General features: G+C 56.3%; 1 protein-coding gene across 3 annotated transcripts; it reads left to right on the top strand.

Annotated features, from left to right (window-relative positions):
• The first annotated feature begins 4,752 nt into the window (after positions 1 to 4,752).
• On the top strand, positions 4,753 to 15,223 carry ABHD6 (abhydrolase domain containing 6, acylglycerol lipase). 3 transcript variants are annotated; one of them, XM_072044625.1, is made up of 11 exons: positions 4,753 to 4,885; positions 7,214 to 7,289; positions 8,125 to 8,191; positions 8,901 to 9,044; positions 10,525 to 10,681; positions 11,079 to 11,192; positions 11,449 to 11,581; positions 12,189 to 12,346; positions 12,977 to 13,031; positions 13,353 to 13,453; positions 13,910 to 15,223. In XM_072044625.1, exons 4-11 carry the CDS (start codon positions 8,926 to 8,928, stop codon positions 14,084 to 14,086), a joined length of 1,014 nt encoding a protein of 337 aa, XP_071900726.1. In that variant the 5' UTR covers positions 4,753 to 4,885; positions 7,214 to 7,289; positions 8,125 to 8,191; positions 8,901 to 8,925; the 3' UTR covers positions 14,087 to 15,223. The 3 variants fall into 3 exon arrangements, with proteins under 3 accessions (XP_071900726.1, XP_027323180.1, XP_027323181.1); XM_027467379.3 differs by lacking the exon at positions 8,125 to 8,191 and having other exon boundaries at positions 4,754 to 4,885; XM_027467380.3 differs by lacking the exons at positions 4,753 to 4,885; positions 7,214 to 7,289 and having other exon boundaries at positions 8,125 to 8,260.
• The last annotated feature ends 637 nt before the right edge of the window (positions 15,224 to 15,860 follow it).

Below are 15,860 nucleotides of genomic sequence, written 5' to 3'. Positions count from 1 at the left end.
TCTGGCCTGGTTTAGCTGCCCCAGCTCAGTAATGGGTAGGTACATGATGGCCCCAGCCCCAAAATCTCCCAGCCAAGTGTCCCCAGCAAACAGCAGTCCTGGGCTGCTGGCCCAAGGAGCTCCATGCTGCACAGTGGATGGGACAGGAGGTATAACAAGAAGTCAGGCGAGATGGTGTTATGTGTTCTGGAATTTTCTCTTGGTTGTTAGTGTGCTTTCACATCCTCTCTGCTTTTCCTGAGAAAGCCCCACAGCCCCAGTGCGCCCCTGCCCTGCCTGCACGGCCACGTGCTGGGGAAGGGCGGCCGGGCCCCTCTTAATGCCATATCCAGAAGCACTAGCTCTAATCACCATCTAATTAATTAAACAGGTTTGTGCTGTGGTCAGAAATAACAGGAACTGTCCTGGACACCAGGGGGACAGGAGCAAGCCTGTCCCAGCTCCTTTCTCTCCTTCAGGCCCTGCTTGGGCAGGACAGACTCCAGAGGAAAACAGTAAATTATAAAGCGATGTAAAGGGCCTCTCCACGCTCAGGAGTAGCCTTGTTTTAAAGGAGGTAAGTAGGAAGCTCGTAGGCTACAGATGGCTGTGTGCAATTTTTGGGAACGAAAGATTTGCTGTGTTCCCAGCTCTGGGCAGCGAGGAGGGAGAGCAGCAGCTCGGGGGGGTGAACCTGCCTCCCGCCTCATCCTGTGATGCTCATGGCACGGGCACAGCCTCGGTGTGTGTGTTCGAGACACCAAAACACCACGCCAGGCCTGCTTGTGCTACCCCAGCATCAAAAACATTGGCTGTGGTGCCTCTGAGGGTTTTAGCCCTGAACTGAGTGCCCTTCCTCCTGCAGCTGTGTTTGCCCAAGGGCGGCTGCTGTCAGAGCCTGACTCAGCTCCACTTTCCCCTCCAGGCTGCACCTGATAGAAGTACGGCCGGCGTCACCCTCTGCGGAGGTGACAGCAACACGACATTACTGGGCGGCTCTTGCTCCTTCCCACACTGCTTTATCTCTCCGTTTACTGCTCGGTCTTGTACTCTGCTCTGTATCAAGATGTAATCTGCAGCGTGAGCCTTTGATAGCTCCGGGCTGTCCCGGACTTGCACGAGAGCACCTCCTGCCACTCTGCGGGTGCCATACCTGTCCCTGCCGCCCACCACAAGGGTGACAAACACCCCTGATGCTGGCCATTGATATACACATCCTTTTTGCTTTGCTATGGGATGCTTTTCCTTTTCTATTTGCCCTGCCCTGAGGGATGCAGGCATGAAAATGCCACCTCCACCACAGCAGCAGCTGCAGGCCGTTCCCTAATCCACCCTCCCATAAAACCTCCCCCAGCTGGGGGCAGGAGGTCAGACTGGTGGGACCCTGCACCATGCAGGTGTTGGGGCTTTGCTATTTCTGGAGCAGCAATTCAGGTCTCTATCATCTTCCCTTCCCAGGAAGGTGCTGAGGGATGGGTGGGGTGGGATGTGTCCATTGTATGTCTCATTGGGGTCGACACGGGATGTCTGGAGCAGCCTCCTCACCCCTCAGGCGCAGACGTTTCCTTTCAGTCACGGCCCTGGCTGCCGTGTGGGGCACTCACAGCTTTGTTTTCCCTGCTGGAGAGCTGGGGCTGGCCACTCTGATGCTTCCTGAGCCCTACTGGAAGGGGCAACAGGGAGGAAGCTGCGGGCCAGGCCTCATCCCATTGTGTGCCGGCAGCAGGAGCCGGCCTGTGCTCACTGGTGGCACTGGGCGAGTGGGGCTGGTGAGGGCCTTTGGGTTTACCACAGCTGTCAGGCAGTGCTTTATCGTCACCCTGTGGAATTTCAAGTTAATCAGTAACAGCGCCGAGGCTGTTCTGTGTTGCTAAAGTTCACAACCAGGCTGCAGACCAAATATGGCCATTTGGGAAGGGATTTTAATGTTGTTGTAACACAAACGGTTGTCCTCACGTCACCCTGCAGGAATCTAGAGTTAGCTGGGGGTGAAAAGGAGCTGTGCAAGGTGTTTGTTTGGAGTCAGCAGGGGCTCCTTCCCTGCTCAGCCTGTTTGCAGGTCTGGAAGGTGCTGGAGCACAGCTCCTCGCTGTGCAGGGCTCTGACAGGGTTTTCCTTCAAACGTGACAGCTCGGTGTTGGTTGAGTAGTGATTTAAAGCAGGAAAGCCTGCCGGCGAAAGCAGTTGCAGGTAAAGTGCCTCGTCATGTTTTCAGCCTCTTGAGCAAGGCTGTGGAGCTGAGGCACAGAACTGGAGATGCTCTGAACTGAACCCCGGAGGAAGCCCTCGACACGTGGCAATTAGACAGGGCTTTGAAGTACGCAGACACAAAGGTGTTGCAGCCACCAAATAAGCAAGTTTTCCTTTGTGACAATTAGTACGCAGCAATCGTTAGCAGATAAACGTGCAATTAAAACTCGTGTAATGTGTGCAACGACTTTGAGTCAAAAATTATTCAAAGCTGCTAAAAGCCTTGCTTCATCGCGCTGTGGAAGCCAGGTACGCTTGTTGCCGTGCTCCCTGGTGGTGCGATGAAGGTGCTGGGGGCTGAGCCGGGAGCCTGCCCCTGCCTCTGGGCTGCATTTTGGCCGCTTGTCATTACAGGCTGCCAGCAGCAGGTCCTGGGGTGTCCCTGGGGCTGCTGGCAGCACCGTGCGGTGAGTGGGATCAGGCAGGGAGGATTCATCCTGGGAAGGTGACTCACATCGCCGGAGCAGCGTGCGGTTGCTTGTTGTGGTTGCAAGTAATCGCGCTGTGCTCTCTGCGGATGCGTGACCCAGCGGTGGAAAATAGCGTGGAAGCCTTTTATCTGGTGAAGGCAGTGCTGCTCTCCAGCTTGGTGAAGCCAGAGCTTTGGTTATCCGTAGCTCCCCAGGCCTGGGTACAGCCAGAGTTTCCACTTTCCTATGGGAAACAAGATGGTTTGTGGTTGTCCTGCTGCCTCCTTTCTGAGGGCAAAGGCCAGCCAACTCTGATTTATTTTTTTCCTGGCTGCAATCCTGTGGCTATTCTGATTTAGAAATGTGTTTTTGTTTCTGACTACTCGCTAAGTCATCTGCCCCTCTCCTCACAACATCACAGTCGTGCTCCTGCCCCGGTGGGGTGCACCGCTCCTGACGCTGGGACCAGGAATGAGGAATTTTGGCTGAGGGAGGGGGTGGCCAGCACCTGGCTACGAAACACCACCACCAGCCATGGGGTGAGATGGGGGTGACCCCATCCTGTTCAGCTGCCAAAATAGGCTGTGTCTGTGCTGAGAGGAGACACCAGGCATACAGGGCAGGTTAGTGCACACACCAGTCCTCAACGTGAGCACCAGTGCTGGGATTGCTGGAGCAGGCCAGAACAGGGTAGGTGGGCTCCCAGCTAGCTCCCACCATGATTCAGCACAAAACCATTGCAAGTTTCTGTTTCAGCTTCTCTATTTAAGTGTGGCGGTTCATCACGGCTGTTTGCGGGGGGTTCCTGCCAGGTGACTTGCACCAAACACCCCCTTTGTAACTCACTGCCCGCACGTGTCCTGCGGGAGGTGCCTCGGGCTGCTCCAGCCCCGTGCCTGGCACAGCAGGCGTGGACAAACAAATATGATGCAAACAGCGCTGAGAAACTCATGAAATGACTCACGTCTGCTTAGGTCACCTTAGTTGGAGCTCTTCTTTGCTTAGCCTCACTTGGCTGGGAATTCCTTTAAATGAAACCCCTAAAACAGCTGTGCCTTGGCTTCACCAGCCCAGCTGGAAACCAGGATTTTGGTTACTGACACCATCCTGAGCTGGCAGCACAGCTGGATCATGTCTGCTTTAACTTGCCTGTACTTGGTTCGATGAATGTCTTCTGACAGCTCATGGTATCAAAAGCTTTGGGTTATTGGAGTAAACTCTGACCCGTAAGGCTGTGTGCGCCAGTTCTTGCAGCTTTTCCAGCCAGGCAGGCCAAAGGGACATGCTTTATCAAAGCACAGATACGGTGAGAATTTGATGCGCTGTGCTTGCAGGAGCTGGTGTTATTTCCAATTTAATTATCTCATATTTTTGGGCCTGGTGCAAGAGGGCAGTGCCGCCTCTGTTTAGGGTGCAGCACTGGATTTTGCCCTTGTATCCCTGCAGCTGCTATACTGCATCCCATTGACATCCCTGATGTAACCCATTGCATCCACCTCTGTACGTGCTTGTTGTAACCCTGTTGCAGCCACACCACATCCCCTCCTATAGCCCTATTGCAACCCGTCTATCTCTACTGCATCCTCGCTGCACCCCCCTTGCACCCCAGCTGTATTTACTTTGTATACCTCCATATGTCCCCAGCATGCCTCCCTTGCACCGTACCCACTGCAGGCTCATTGCAGCCCCCTCCCACCCCATTGCAGCCCCCCTGGGAGCCCCTTTGCAACCTGTTGTAACCCCGCTGCCCTCCCATTGCATCACCTCGCGCGCTCCCATTGCAGTACCCCTTGTACCCCCATGGAAGCCCCGTGATGTTGCATCCCTACTGCATCCCTATTGCATGGCCCCTTGCACCACGCTTACAATCCCATTGCAACTCCACTATATCCTCCCCTTTCACCCCATTGTATCCCCCGGAGACCCCCCCTGCAACCCAATCGCACCCCCTCCAAACAACTCAATTGAAGCGCCACTGCATCCCCCCTTGCACCCCTAATACATCCCCTCCTTGCACCCCATTTCACCCCATTCCCACCCCACCTGAACCCCTTTCCTCTCCCACTGCAGCTCCTTTTGCACCTCCCCGTTGCATCGCCCCCCCCCCGCCTCTCCATCACCGCCGGTGCGCTCCGCTGCGCCCCCGCGGAGCCTCGCCGGTACCGGCGCGGAAGGGAGGGCGCAGCGCAGCGCAGCCGCCTCGTTTCGCCCGGCGCTGCCATTGCAGCACGGCTCGGCTCGGCACGGTAAGCGGAGGGGGGGCCAGGAGCTGATGGAGGCAATGCTGGGGCCGGGGGGCACCGTTCCGCCGTCTGCCCCCCCCCCTCTCCCCCTCTCCAACCTCCCTCCCCGGTGCCTCCCGGCCCTGGTGTTGAGGGAGGCGGGGAGGGAGGAGGAGACTGGGGGAGAAGGCGAAAGGCCTTGGTTGGGAGGCGAGAGGCAATTTTTAACGATTTATTTGAAAATCGTAAGGGATTTGCTTTCAAATTAAAATAATAATACTAATAATCGGGAAGCAGGGCACGAAGGGGAGGAGAGCGGTGATGCTGCTCGGGCACCGCTGCCCAGAGGATGCCGTCATTGTGCTGGGGCAGGTTTCGGGTGTGTGGAGATGTAGGGGGGGGCTGTGTGCCAGCAGGGGGGTCCAGGAGGTGGCCCCCAACACCCCAACCCCATCCCTGGGGGGGGCTGAGTTTGGGCACACTCGTGACATGAGCAGTGCCGAGCATCCGCGTGTGCAGCGGGATGGGGACGGTGGCAGGGTCTGGTGTGGGGACAGACCCGTTATGGGTTCCTGAGCCAGCAGCTGGCTGGTGGCACGGCTCCGGCTGTCCCCAGGTCGCTGGTGGTGACGCCGATGGCTCGTCCCCGGGTGCAGCACGGGGGCCGGGGGCTCTCCCACGCACGTTGGCGAGCCGCGCCGTGCAGATGCAAGTGGGTCAGAGATGGGCGCTTTATGAAGCAGCGCTGCAGAAATAATGATCTCATTCCTGCCGTCTATAAATAAGTGAAGGTGAAAGGGCACATTTCCTATTCCCAGCCCTCCGGAGACTGGATTAAGACAGAGAGCTGGCTGATGGACAGAGATCATACAAATACCAACAGATCTGAAATTATATTTGCACCCTGACTGGTGTCCGAAAGGTCACGCTGTGAAATGTCCCTCTGAGGAGCTGTAATGTTAGGGGTGTCACAGATTATGATCAGTGGTGTTTTGCTGGGTGTTGAGGCTGGCAAGGGGGAGGTGGTTTCCAAGGGAAATGTTCATTTGCATGCTGCTGGGTTTTCCTACCTGGGTAGTGGTGTGCCAGGGCTCCTGGGGCATTGTTTCAGCTGCTGAGGCCCACCAAAGCCCCCTGTTTCTGCAGTGGGAACTTGAAATTGCTTGATGTTTGCTCTTCAAGCAAAAATTAGAGCAGGCTTAAACGTGCTGCTTGTCTTTTGGATGTTTGGAGATTTAAAATTGGTTGGTCTGCAGGTCAGAAACCAGCAGCTGTGGGCACGGGGAGCAGCGTGCAGGGGAGCAGCCCTGCGTGCGCGGCACAGACCCGTAACCTTTACACTTGGATGTTGACACATCTGATTAGTGAGTGTGCACAGGGGATTTCTCCGGGTGAAAATTCTCCCCAGCCTTACACACAGTGCGGTGCATCCCTTCCCAGCCAGAGCCTGCTGAACCAGGCTGCACTGTGAGGCCACAGCCCCCCGGCACCCCCGTGCAGCCCCCCCAGCCCTCGTCCCATCAGAGAGGTTCTCCCTGTGCCTGTTGCAGCCGAGACCTGCTCCGTGAGCAGCACCGATCCTATTGCAAAGCCTCCTGGTCTCCCTGGGTAACGAGCTGAGCTGCTTTCACATTTGTGGGTTTGGGTGTTGTTTTTTTTTTTTTTTTCTTTTGAGCTAAATGCAGGTTTCTAATCCCACACACTGGCGTGTGCTGCTGCTGCGTCTTACACGGGGCTTGAAAAAAATCAATATGTCCATCTGAGCTGCACCGTTAGATCTTCTCCAGCCTCATTTGGTGATCCAACAGGCTTGAAAGAGAAAAAAATATTGATGGGGATTCCAACCTTGCCCACAGTAACTTGTCCCTTTGGCCAGTGGCCCTGGGGACTGTCACCAGCATCCATCAGTGGTCACCCCATTAGCTGCGGGGGCTTGGCGGGGTTGGGGGCGCCCCTCCAGCCTGCCTGGACCCCTGGCTCTGGAGCATCCCTCAGCCTGTTTCCAGAAGCTGTAGGATGCCGGGCCCTGTTTCAGCATCCTGTGCCCTGCCACGAGCTCAGCCTTATCACTGCCATCCTCTTGTGCCCCACACTTGCACTGCTCAGCTTTCCTTTTGGCTCCGCCGGCAGCTCGCACTTTGGTCCTGCTGGGAACGGGCGCCCTGATAGCGCCGTATTGCACAAAACACCCTATTTACACATACAGGGGAAAGGTTGGTCAGAAGGCAGCGATGATGTATCTGGAAGGGGAGCCGCTTCCTTAAATACCCTGAAGTGGCCGCCTTCCGTGCCTGCAGGGTCAGAAAGAAGGCAAGCAGGAGAGCTCCTAACCTGGTTTTCCTCTTCTGACAGTGCTTGCGGGCGCCGCCGACACCCACAGCAAGCGGGACCTGTGCCGAGAGGAGGAGCAGGAGGGGATCTCTGCAGAGTAAGCTGGGCTTTCCAACGCCTCTCCCCTTGGTGTTTTGCTTTCCAAGAGCTTCAGAGGTGGAGGAGCCGAGGTGGTGACCTGGGGGCAGTGGCCCCTGGCCTGTGCTCGGTCCCTGCACCAACCCTGCTGCGGGCTTCTTGTCCTTGTGGGTTGTTGTCTGCTTTCTGTGCCTCATTTCTTCCCTATTTTAGTGGTGTAGCCAAAGGCAACAAGTGCTCGCGGGTGGGTCTGGGTGCCACAGCCCTGCTCCCGGGCACAAGGTGGACCCGCTGCAGAAAATGTGGGCTTACGAGCAGGCTGCGCAGGGAACAAAGGTCTTTCTAGAAAATATTAATTAAACAAATAACGTGTGTTGTCGAGGCTTGAAGAAGTAACCGATGTTTGGTTTTGTTAAGGAGGTATCTAATGCAAATATTTACTGTATTCGCCAAATTTCCGTGACTCCCTTTTCTCTCTGGGGAAGAGGGATAATCTGGATTTTGCTACAGAGCTTCTCTAAACTTTATATCTCGGCCATATGCAATTTGTGTTTTTAATGTGACCCAGGGTTACGGTGTCGGTGTGGGAGAGGATATCACTGTGGTGTCTTGGTTCCTGTTTCACAGCGTAACACGACGGTTAAAGGAAGCAGAAATACCCTGCCTGCGCTGACGGGGGGAAACGTGGGGGGCAGGAGGAGAGGTGTGGGAGGGGAGATGAGGTGCTGGAAATGTTTTGTTTTGTAACTGTGACCAAAGAGCTAGCACCAAGGAAACGGACGAGGCATATGTTGGTCAGCAGCAGGAATTAAACGCTCTGTGTGTGTGTGTAATAGGGTTTAATCTCTTAATAGGAAAAATATGCCCATGCTGCCCGTGGTCAGGAGAGCGGAGCAAGGAGCTGCCTGAACGCTTGTCCTTGTGAGCGATACCTGCTGCAGACTTTGTCCTGAGGACACTCGGGAGCTGGGATGCGACCTGGGAATGGCAGCAAGGGCAAAATGCTTCTAGGGCAGGGGGAAGGACGGGGATATTTCGGTGCCGTATCAGGGACGGGGATGAATTTGTCTCAGATGAGGGCGGGTGGCCAAAGAGCACCCTGCCAGGTTTCTTCCATCACTTCCCCAGAGCACTAATAGGCTCTGCTCCCTTGATTAGTTGGTGGCTGTGCGGAGCGGTAATGAGTCTGGAGCCGAGCTCAAGCCGCCAATTCTAGGTCAGTGGTTGTGTGCCGGGGATTTGGGAGCGGGCAGGGGAGGGGGGTGGGAGCTGGGCGCCCTAAAGGAACGTGGAGCTGGCGTGGGGGCAGCCCTGTGGGGCCCCCAGCATCTCATGGGTGCGGGGCTGCGTTTGGTGGGTTTGCCAGGCGCTGCAAAACCTGAACCCCATCAACCCTGCCTTGGTCCGTGCCCATCTGGAGGCTTATTGCCCCCTTGGGATGGGCTCTCTGAGAGGATAACACTGCAGTAGACATCATTCAGGAGCCGGAAGAAATATTGAGCTTTAAAACTGAAAGGCACCTTGCTGCTCTGCTTTTTGCTCTCCTTTGCCTCTTGCGCTGCCACTTTCCTCTTCTCCTGGCTGCGGAGATGTCATTTAGGGCTGACTGACCCTCACTCGGTGCACGCAGGTAGGGCCGGGCCGTGAGGAGCAGCATGGACCTGGACGTGCTGAACATGTTCGTCATCGCCGGCGGCACCCTGGCCATCCCCATCCTGGCCTTCGTGGCCTCCTTCCTCCTCTGGCCCTCGGCGCTCATCCGGATCTACTACTGGTGAGTGAGTTACTCCGGCTGCTCGCATTTCAGCGCGGGGGCTCGGGCGTTTTAGGAAGGACGGGGCCATGGCTGGGCCAAGCATCGCTGTTCCTGCCCTCGGCCCCATCAGGCTGGGGGCCTCACAGCCTCCCCGAGGCCACCCGCTCCCTCCTGCTCTGGGATCTGCTCCGAGGGCAAGGCCTCTCCTTGCACCAGCAGTTATGGAGGGGGCTCTTCCCGTTCTCCCCTTCTCTTCTGGGCTGGTCCCGGTGTCTCGCCCGGCCTCCCTCATGGGCTGCCGGCACGTGCCGGTGGCAGATGGTGGCTCCTGCAGCCCTGCTCGCGGGTGTCCCCAACCAAAGCCACCTCCAGGCCGCTGTCCTGCCCCGCTGCTCGGCCATTCGGGCCATCTTCCTGAGCTCCCTCCACCAGCAGCACGTTGATCAAAGCGGCTGGGAGCTGTCCTTCAAGGGCTGAATGAGGGGAGAAAGCAGTGGCACATCCCGGGACACCTCTCCCTTCTCCCATCTCTCACTTTCCTCCCTCTCATTACCCCTGCAGCACACATCCTCAGCTGCCATGCCATGGGTCCACGCGGGGACCTCGGTGGCTGATCGTGGCCCCCCCGCCGCTAATGGGGGCTGGGAGGCACCCGGGGCCACCGGCCTCTGCTCCCCGCGGGGTTAATCGGTTTAGCTGCTGCCACTAAGCCTGTTAACACCTTGCAAGGGATCAGTTCAGCTTTGCGCAGATTATTTTGTCTTCTGCTGAATTGATCCATCGGGATCAGTTGCTAAAAATGTTATCATCTTGCCCATCGGTAGTTTACACCGGTGCCTTTGAGGCGAGCACCCTTAAGACACTTATTCAGGGAGAAATTCACTTCTCCTGGTAGGACCGGCACACGGCCACGATGCTGCCTAAGTCCCCCTAACTCCCTCAAAAAAGGGATTATGATAAAAGAGGATTGCGCTATGCATAAGCTTTGAGTGGGCAGAGAGCTAGGACAGCCCGGCGCAGTGTTGGTGACCTTGCTCTTGTGTCTCGTGTAAATTTTGATATCGTGTACAAAAGCATCTGGAAGCATCTTGGCAGCCAGGAGTCGCCCAGCAGCTGCCCTGATAAGGGTCACTTTTGGCCATAAGGGGAAATGCAGAGAAACCGTGCCTGCTCCTCAGTCCTGGACCGCACGTACACATCATGTGTCCAAAGTGTCACCGATAATCTCTGCCCAGGTCCCCTCTGGCTGGTAATTTCACTGCATCATCCTTCACCAGGCTGCAAGCCTGCTCTGCTGGGAGCTGTCTGCATCTGCTCTCAGAGAAACAGCCCCATTTTCCTTGGGGTCAGGCTGGTATCATCTGAGTAGGGATGGCTGCCTCTGATCTTTGTGTGGCTGTAAGCACGTTTTTAAAGATCATTGAGATAGCATATGGGGAAGAGGTCCTCGTGCCCTGGCCTTGCCTTGCTTCTGGAGTTATTTTCTCCTCGTTTCCAGGTACTGGCGTCGAGCGCTGGGTATGCAGGTCCGATACGTCAACTATGAAGACTACCAGTTTTGTTACTCCTACAGAGGGAGACCTGGCTACCGGCCGTCTATCCTGATGCTCCACGGCTTCTCAGCCCACAAGGACATGTGGCTGTCCATAGTCAAGGTGGGGTTCTGCTCCTCCTGTCACTGCGTAGGGAATCAGTGGTCCTGGGCTTGGGGGCAGTGCAGGGACCACACGGCTGCACGCATGCTGTGGGATGGTGTCTGTAAGGTGCCAGGAGTACCCCCAGCTCCGTGCTCAGTGTTTGTTGGATCCTTTGCATCCCTGTGACGTGCAGGGCAAGAGTGGTAGTGAGTCTTGCCTGTGTTTTCTCAGTGTTTCACCCCTGGCATGTGAGCTGATTTATTCTACAGCAAGAATAACCGAGGGCTGCTGGAAGGAAAAAAAAAAAAGAAAAAGAAAAAACCATTCCCACTGCAGTTACCAGCCCCCATCCTTCCCTCCGTGGTTTTCCCAGCAGTTCCCCAGCGGTGTAACCACCCCCGTTTTGTTCCGGCAGTTCCTCCCCAAGAACCTGCACTTGGTGTGCGTTGACATGCCTGGCCACGAGGGCACGACCCGCTCGGCCTTGGACGATTACTCCATTATGGGACAAGCAAAGAGGATCCACCAGGTAAAGCCCTGTCAGTGCCTGGTCTCACTCCTTGTGCCTGCCCTGTGATGTTCCGGCACTGATGCTCTCGGTGCTGTGTTCCTGCTGTGCCTGGCCTGAAGCCACTTGGGGACGTGAGGGATGTGAGGGATGCTGGTCCCTGCGTGGCCCTGCTCGCTGCCAGGACCACTGGCCTCAAGGTTTTGAGGTGAATTTCTCTAATGACCCCACAACTTTCTTCCCCTGCCCTAACTACGCTCCTTCTGCCCCCGTGCAGTTCGTGGAGTGCATCAAGCTGAACAAGAGGCCCTTCCACCTGGTCGGCACCTCCATGGGTGGGAACGTCGCCGGAGTTTACGCCGCGCAGTACCCAGAGGATATCTGCAGCCTGACTCTTATCTGCCCCGCGGGTACGTAACACGAGGAGGGGGAAAATGGAAGAGAGAGAGAGAGCAGGAGCTGGTGCAAAAGCCCAGAGCAGTGCTGAGGGCAAAGCAGACCTTGCCTGTTAGTGCAAAAATTTGGGGTATAATTAATACGTATAGTCTGAAATTCTCTGGCAGGGCACGCTGCCAGGGCACAGAGCACACAGGAGGCAATCCCAGCCCTGCCCAGATCGCTGCTCAAGGCTTTGGAGTTTGCCCTGCTGTGCCACACGGCTAGAGCTGAGCCGGGGGCAAATGGGTACAGGGCAGAGGGCTTCCACCAGGGGCTGTGCTGCAGCTGTGCTGCTCCAGCAGCTCCTTCCTGCACCGGATCCGCTCCAAGATGAGAAATCAGTAATGGAGCAAAGCAAAACATCACCAGGCCCCCACGAGCCCCACTCCTCCCTTCTCTGGAGGGGCTTTGGCTGATGCCTCCTGCGTTACTGGATGCGTGACCCCTCTGCGGTGTCTGCACTGCTGCCAGATTTCCAGCCCCTTGGGAATAGCCCTGGCAGAGGGGCTACACATCTCCTGTAGCACCAACCCGTCTCGTGTGGGTTTCAGCCTGTGCACCCCTTCTCCTTTGGCCCAGGTCTGCCGAGTACCAACGACAGCAAATTCATCAAGCAGCTCCGGGAGCTGCAGGAGTCTGAGTGCATCGACAGGATCCCTTTAATTCCCTCGACGCCCGAGGAGATGGCCGACATGCTGAAGCTCTGCTCCTACGTTCGCTTCAAGGTGCCGCAGCAGGTGAGGAGCAAGAAGGGGATTTTGGGGTGGGAGTGGGGTTGCTTCTGCCCAGCTCTGAGCTCGCTTCTCGCCCCGTCCTCAGGCAGCACCAGCTGAAATATCCCCACGTGAGGCACGCAGGAGCTTGGGCAGTGGGCTGGGCTGTACAAGTGTTTTTCAATAAATATGGCTGGCAGGAAGCGCTAAATAAATAAAGAAGAAGGCTATTGTCTGGCCCGGAGGGGGATTGTTTGTTGCTTTTTTAGCAGAAGCAATGGGGATGTTAATCATCACATTGTGAGGTGAGAGGAACTTGGCAAGGGGCTCGCTATTTAGCTGGTTTTCCTTAGGAAATCTGGGATGAGTAGATTGGAGAATAAGAAAAAAAAAACAGTAAGATAATGCCAAAACCAATTTTTTTGGCAAAAAAATAAAAGAAGGAAGAAAAGCAGAGTCATGGCTGAGACAGACAGCCTGCCAGCCATCGGAGGAAAAATGCCATTTTGCATCATAAAAGACCGAAATAGTTGGTGCTGAAAGGCGTGTTCCCTTAGTGCCCTGCGACAGCCGGGCGTGCTGGGGCTGAGCGATGCTCCTGGCCGCCTGCCCCGTGCCCGGCCCCACCGGCAGGTCTCTGTGCTCTCCCTGCAGATCCTCCAGGGCCTGGTTGACGTCCGCATCCCACACAACGATTTCTATCGGAAATGTAAGTGCGTGGTGAGAGCTGCGCCCCCGGGGCTGGTGCCCTGGCTCCATGTTCCTGTGCTGAGGGCCCTTGGGAACAAGGGGAGAGTGGATTTGGGGCTGCTGCTCTGCCCTCGTCCTCCCAGCTGGTCCAACTCCTAGCGGTGTCCGTGGGGAGGTGGGGTGGGAGGAGGATGACTCTGTCACACCTTTGCAAGGACAGCCCTTCAGGGCTCACCCCATCGCCCCTGCCCATGGGCTGGTTCCCACTGGTGTTACGGGGGCTCCCTGCAGCGTGTGCTTCCCACATAGGACTGACTCTCCCCCTGCCCACCCACCCTAGTGTTTTTAGAAATCGTGGATGAGAAATCCAGGCACTCCCTCCAGGAGAACATGGGCAAGATCAAAGCGCCGACGCAGGTCATCTGGGGCAAGCAGGACCAGGTACGTAGACACCTCTTGGCTTCGGGCTCTTGGGGACCGCATCTGCATCCCTGCCCACGTCAACGCTGCTGAGGCTGGTGCGGAATAACGAGCCAGCAGAGTTGTCTTGGCAACTGGGGAGAGATGTGCTGCTCTGTGCTGGTCCGTGGGTAGGCGGCGAGGGAAAAGTGTGGGGCTCCATCTCCTTGGGTGTCTGTGCAGTTACAGGGGGAGGAGCGAAGAGATTTGGAGGGTGGGGAAGGGGGCAAGACACTGGCATGTGAAGGAATGGGCTGGCACCCAGTGCTGAGCCCTGGAGAGGGGGGCAGAGCATGGCCCCAGCCCCCAAAGGCATTGCAAGGACCACGTTCCTGCCCAGCATCTCACCTGAGCTTGCAAGGCATCTCCAGCAGGGTTTCTACCATGACCAGTAAAGCCCAGCTCCGTGGCGGTGACATTTTTTAACCCAATGCCCAGGTCCTGGATGTTTCTGGTGCCCAGCTCTTAGCGAGCGCCATCCCGGACTGCCACGTGTCCATCCTGGAGAACTGCGGCCACTCGGTGGTGGTGGAGCGGCCGCGGAAGACGGCGAACCTCATGCTGGAGTTCCTGGCGCTGCTGCACAACGCGGGCAACAGCAAGAAGCAGGCGTGACGGGGCCGACGCCGTGCCTGGGAGTCGGAACCTACCGAAGCGTTGATGAGTTCTCAGGGATCTTGTACAAACCGTGGTGAACGTGCCAAAGTCCCTGAGGCAGGCAGAGCCACCGCTAACACGAACCTATAGCACTACCGACGCACTGATCTAGGACCTCTGAGCAACCTTCGTAGACGCAGGACCAGGACCCGCACCTTTTCTACTCCTAGGTAAAAGCGAGCTGAAATGACAAAACGCTAGCCATGCAGCGCGCTGAAGCTCCCTGTGCAGCCCACGTTATCCCGGTTACCTGCAGATAGCTGTTAATGACCTTCACCCGAGGATATAAAAGTGCAGAAAGGGGGGAAGCGCCCCGGGCCGAGACTCGCTGTGCCCCCTGCCCCCAGACCCCGCGTTGCATGCCGCCGTGCTGCGAGAAGCCGTGCTCCAGCGCAGCGCCCTCCTCGTCGTGTAGCTCCTCACCTCGTCGGTCACGCAGAACACAGGAGAAAAAGGCGTGGAAGGCAGACGGCTGCGTGTGCAAACCTGTTTACACTTCTGGCGAGCGGATTTTTTTCTCCAGTCCCCGAGCAGCTCCTGTGCATGTGTGATGCCTTAACAGCCCCCGGGCAGCCTCCGCGTGCGGCCAGCGCGGGGGCGAGCGCGTGTCTCGGCTCTTTTCTATCCCGTCGTGCTGCTGAACGCTCCAATGTAAATAATGAACTCCTTAATGAATTCCGTGAATTCTGTGAGTGGTGACGGTGCTGGAAACGTGTGGAAGAGGGGGAAGCGTGGTCGCACTAACGGGTGGCTCCAGCATGCCCGCGAGGCTCCCAGCGCTTGTATTTCTGAGCCATCTTCTCGCCGTCGCTCCGAGGTACTACGACCTGTACATATATTTGAAACTCCCCGGTGGTTTCTCTGCTCTTTTTGAGAGAAGAAACATTTGTTCTTTTAGAAAATTAGAAATTTGATGTTAATTGCTTGGTTATTGTTTCTACTACAGGAGTTGATTTAAAAAAAAAATAAATCATGGATAGTTTTATGTGGTAAAAGGCAGAAAAAAATGTTGGATCTCTATGGTTTCTCATATGCCACAGATTGCTGTATTCAGGGGATTTATATGGCTATTAAAATCTAGTAATTTAAAGAGTGCTCCATGCGGTGATTTCTTTTTCCTTTGGGCTCGCGTGGGATGGCAGCACCGGGGCCTTGCTTGTTTCCTTCTTTTCTCTCCACATTTCTGCAAGTTCCACATTTTGCCACGAGGATGCTTGGTAATATCAGGAGACAAACACTCAAGAAGCGCAATAAAACCTCAAAGGTCAGGAGATTTAGGCTTTAAGTGCAGAGATTGACTTTAAGACATGTCAAAAGCGTGCTCAGAGCAGCTCCTGGCTGTAGCTGGATGTCTCTGCAGGAGGAGCTGCAGGGAAAGGGGTTGGGGGCAGCAGGTCCCTGGGTGATAGAAACCCTTGGCCTCTAGGGGAGGGAGCTGGCAGCAGCTGAGCCCACTGATGAGCAGCAGGAAATGGAGCAGAAACACCTGGGAATGGGGTTTGCCCCTCATTTCCTGCTGGGAGCCAGCAAAGCCCAGCACTGCCCAACTTTTAGGGCTGCTCCAGCGTTTTCAGCTGCCCCTTGGCACTGGACTCCTCACCCCAAGGTAGGGCAGCGTCTCCACAATGGGGCTGGGGAAGGGGCAGGGGGGCTCCTGCTGCTCACCGGGGCTGTGGGAGCCCAGTGGGTCCCAGTAAGGGTGAGCCTGGGCAGTGGGAGGGGAGGATGGAGC

The sequence above is a fragment of the Anas platyrhynchos genome, chromosome 13, assembly GCF_047663525.1.
Source record: "Anas platyrhynchos isolate ZD024472 breed Pekin duck chromosome 13, IASCAAS_PekinDuck_T2T, whole genome shotgun sequence".
NCBI lineage: Eukaryota > Metazoa > Chordata > Aves > Anseriformes > Anatidae > Anas > Anas platyrhynchos.
The sequence above is the reverse complement of the archived record's forward strand: the minus strand, read 5'-3'. Positions and strand labels throughout refer to the sequence as shown.

What these genes read in the sequence shown, in the direction of transcription:
- ABHD6 (XM_072044625.1), top strand. Translation starts at nt 8,926, where the DNA reads ATGGACCTGGACGTGCTGAACATGTTCGTCATCGCCGGCGGCACCCTG. An exon ending in GCTTCAAGGTGCCGCAGCAG is followed by an intron (nt 12,347 to 12,976) that starts GTGAGGAGCAAG and finishes CTCTCCCTGCAG; the next exon opens with ATCCTCCAGGGCCTGGTTGA. An exon ending in CAACGATTTCTATCGGAAAT is followed by an intron (nt 13,032 to 13,352) that starts GTAAGTGCGTGG and finishes CACCCACCCTAG; the next exon opens with TGTTTTTAGAAATCGTGGAT.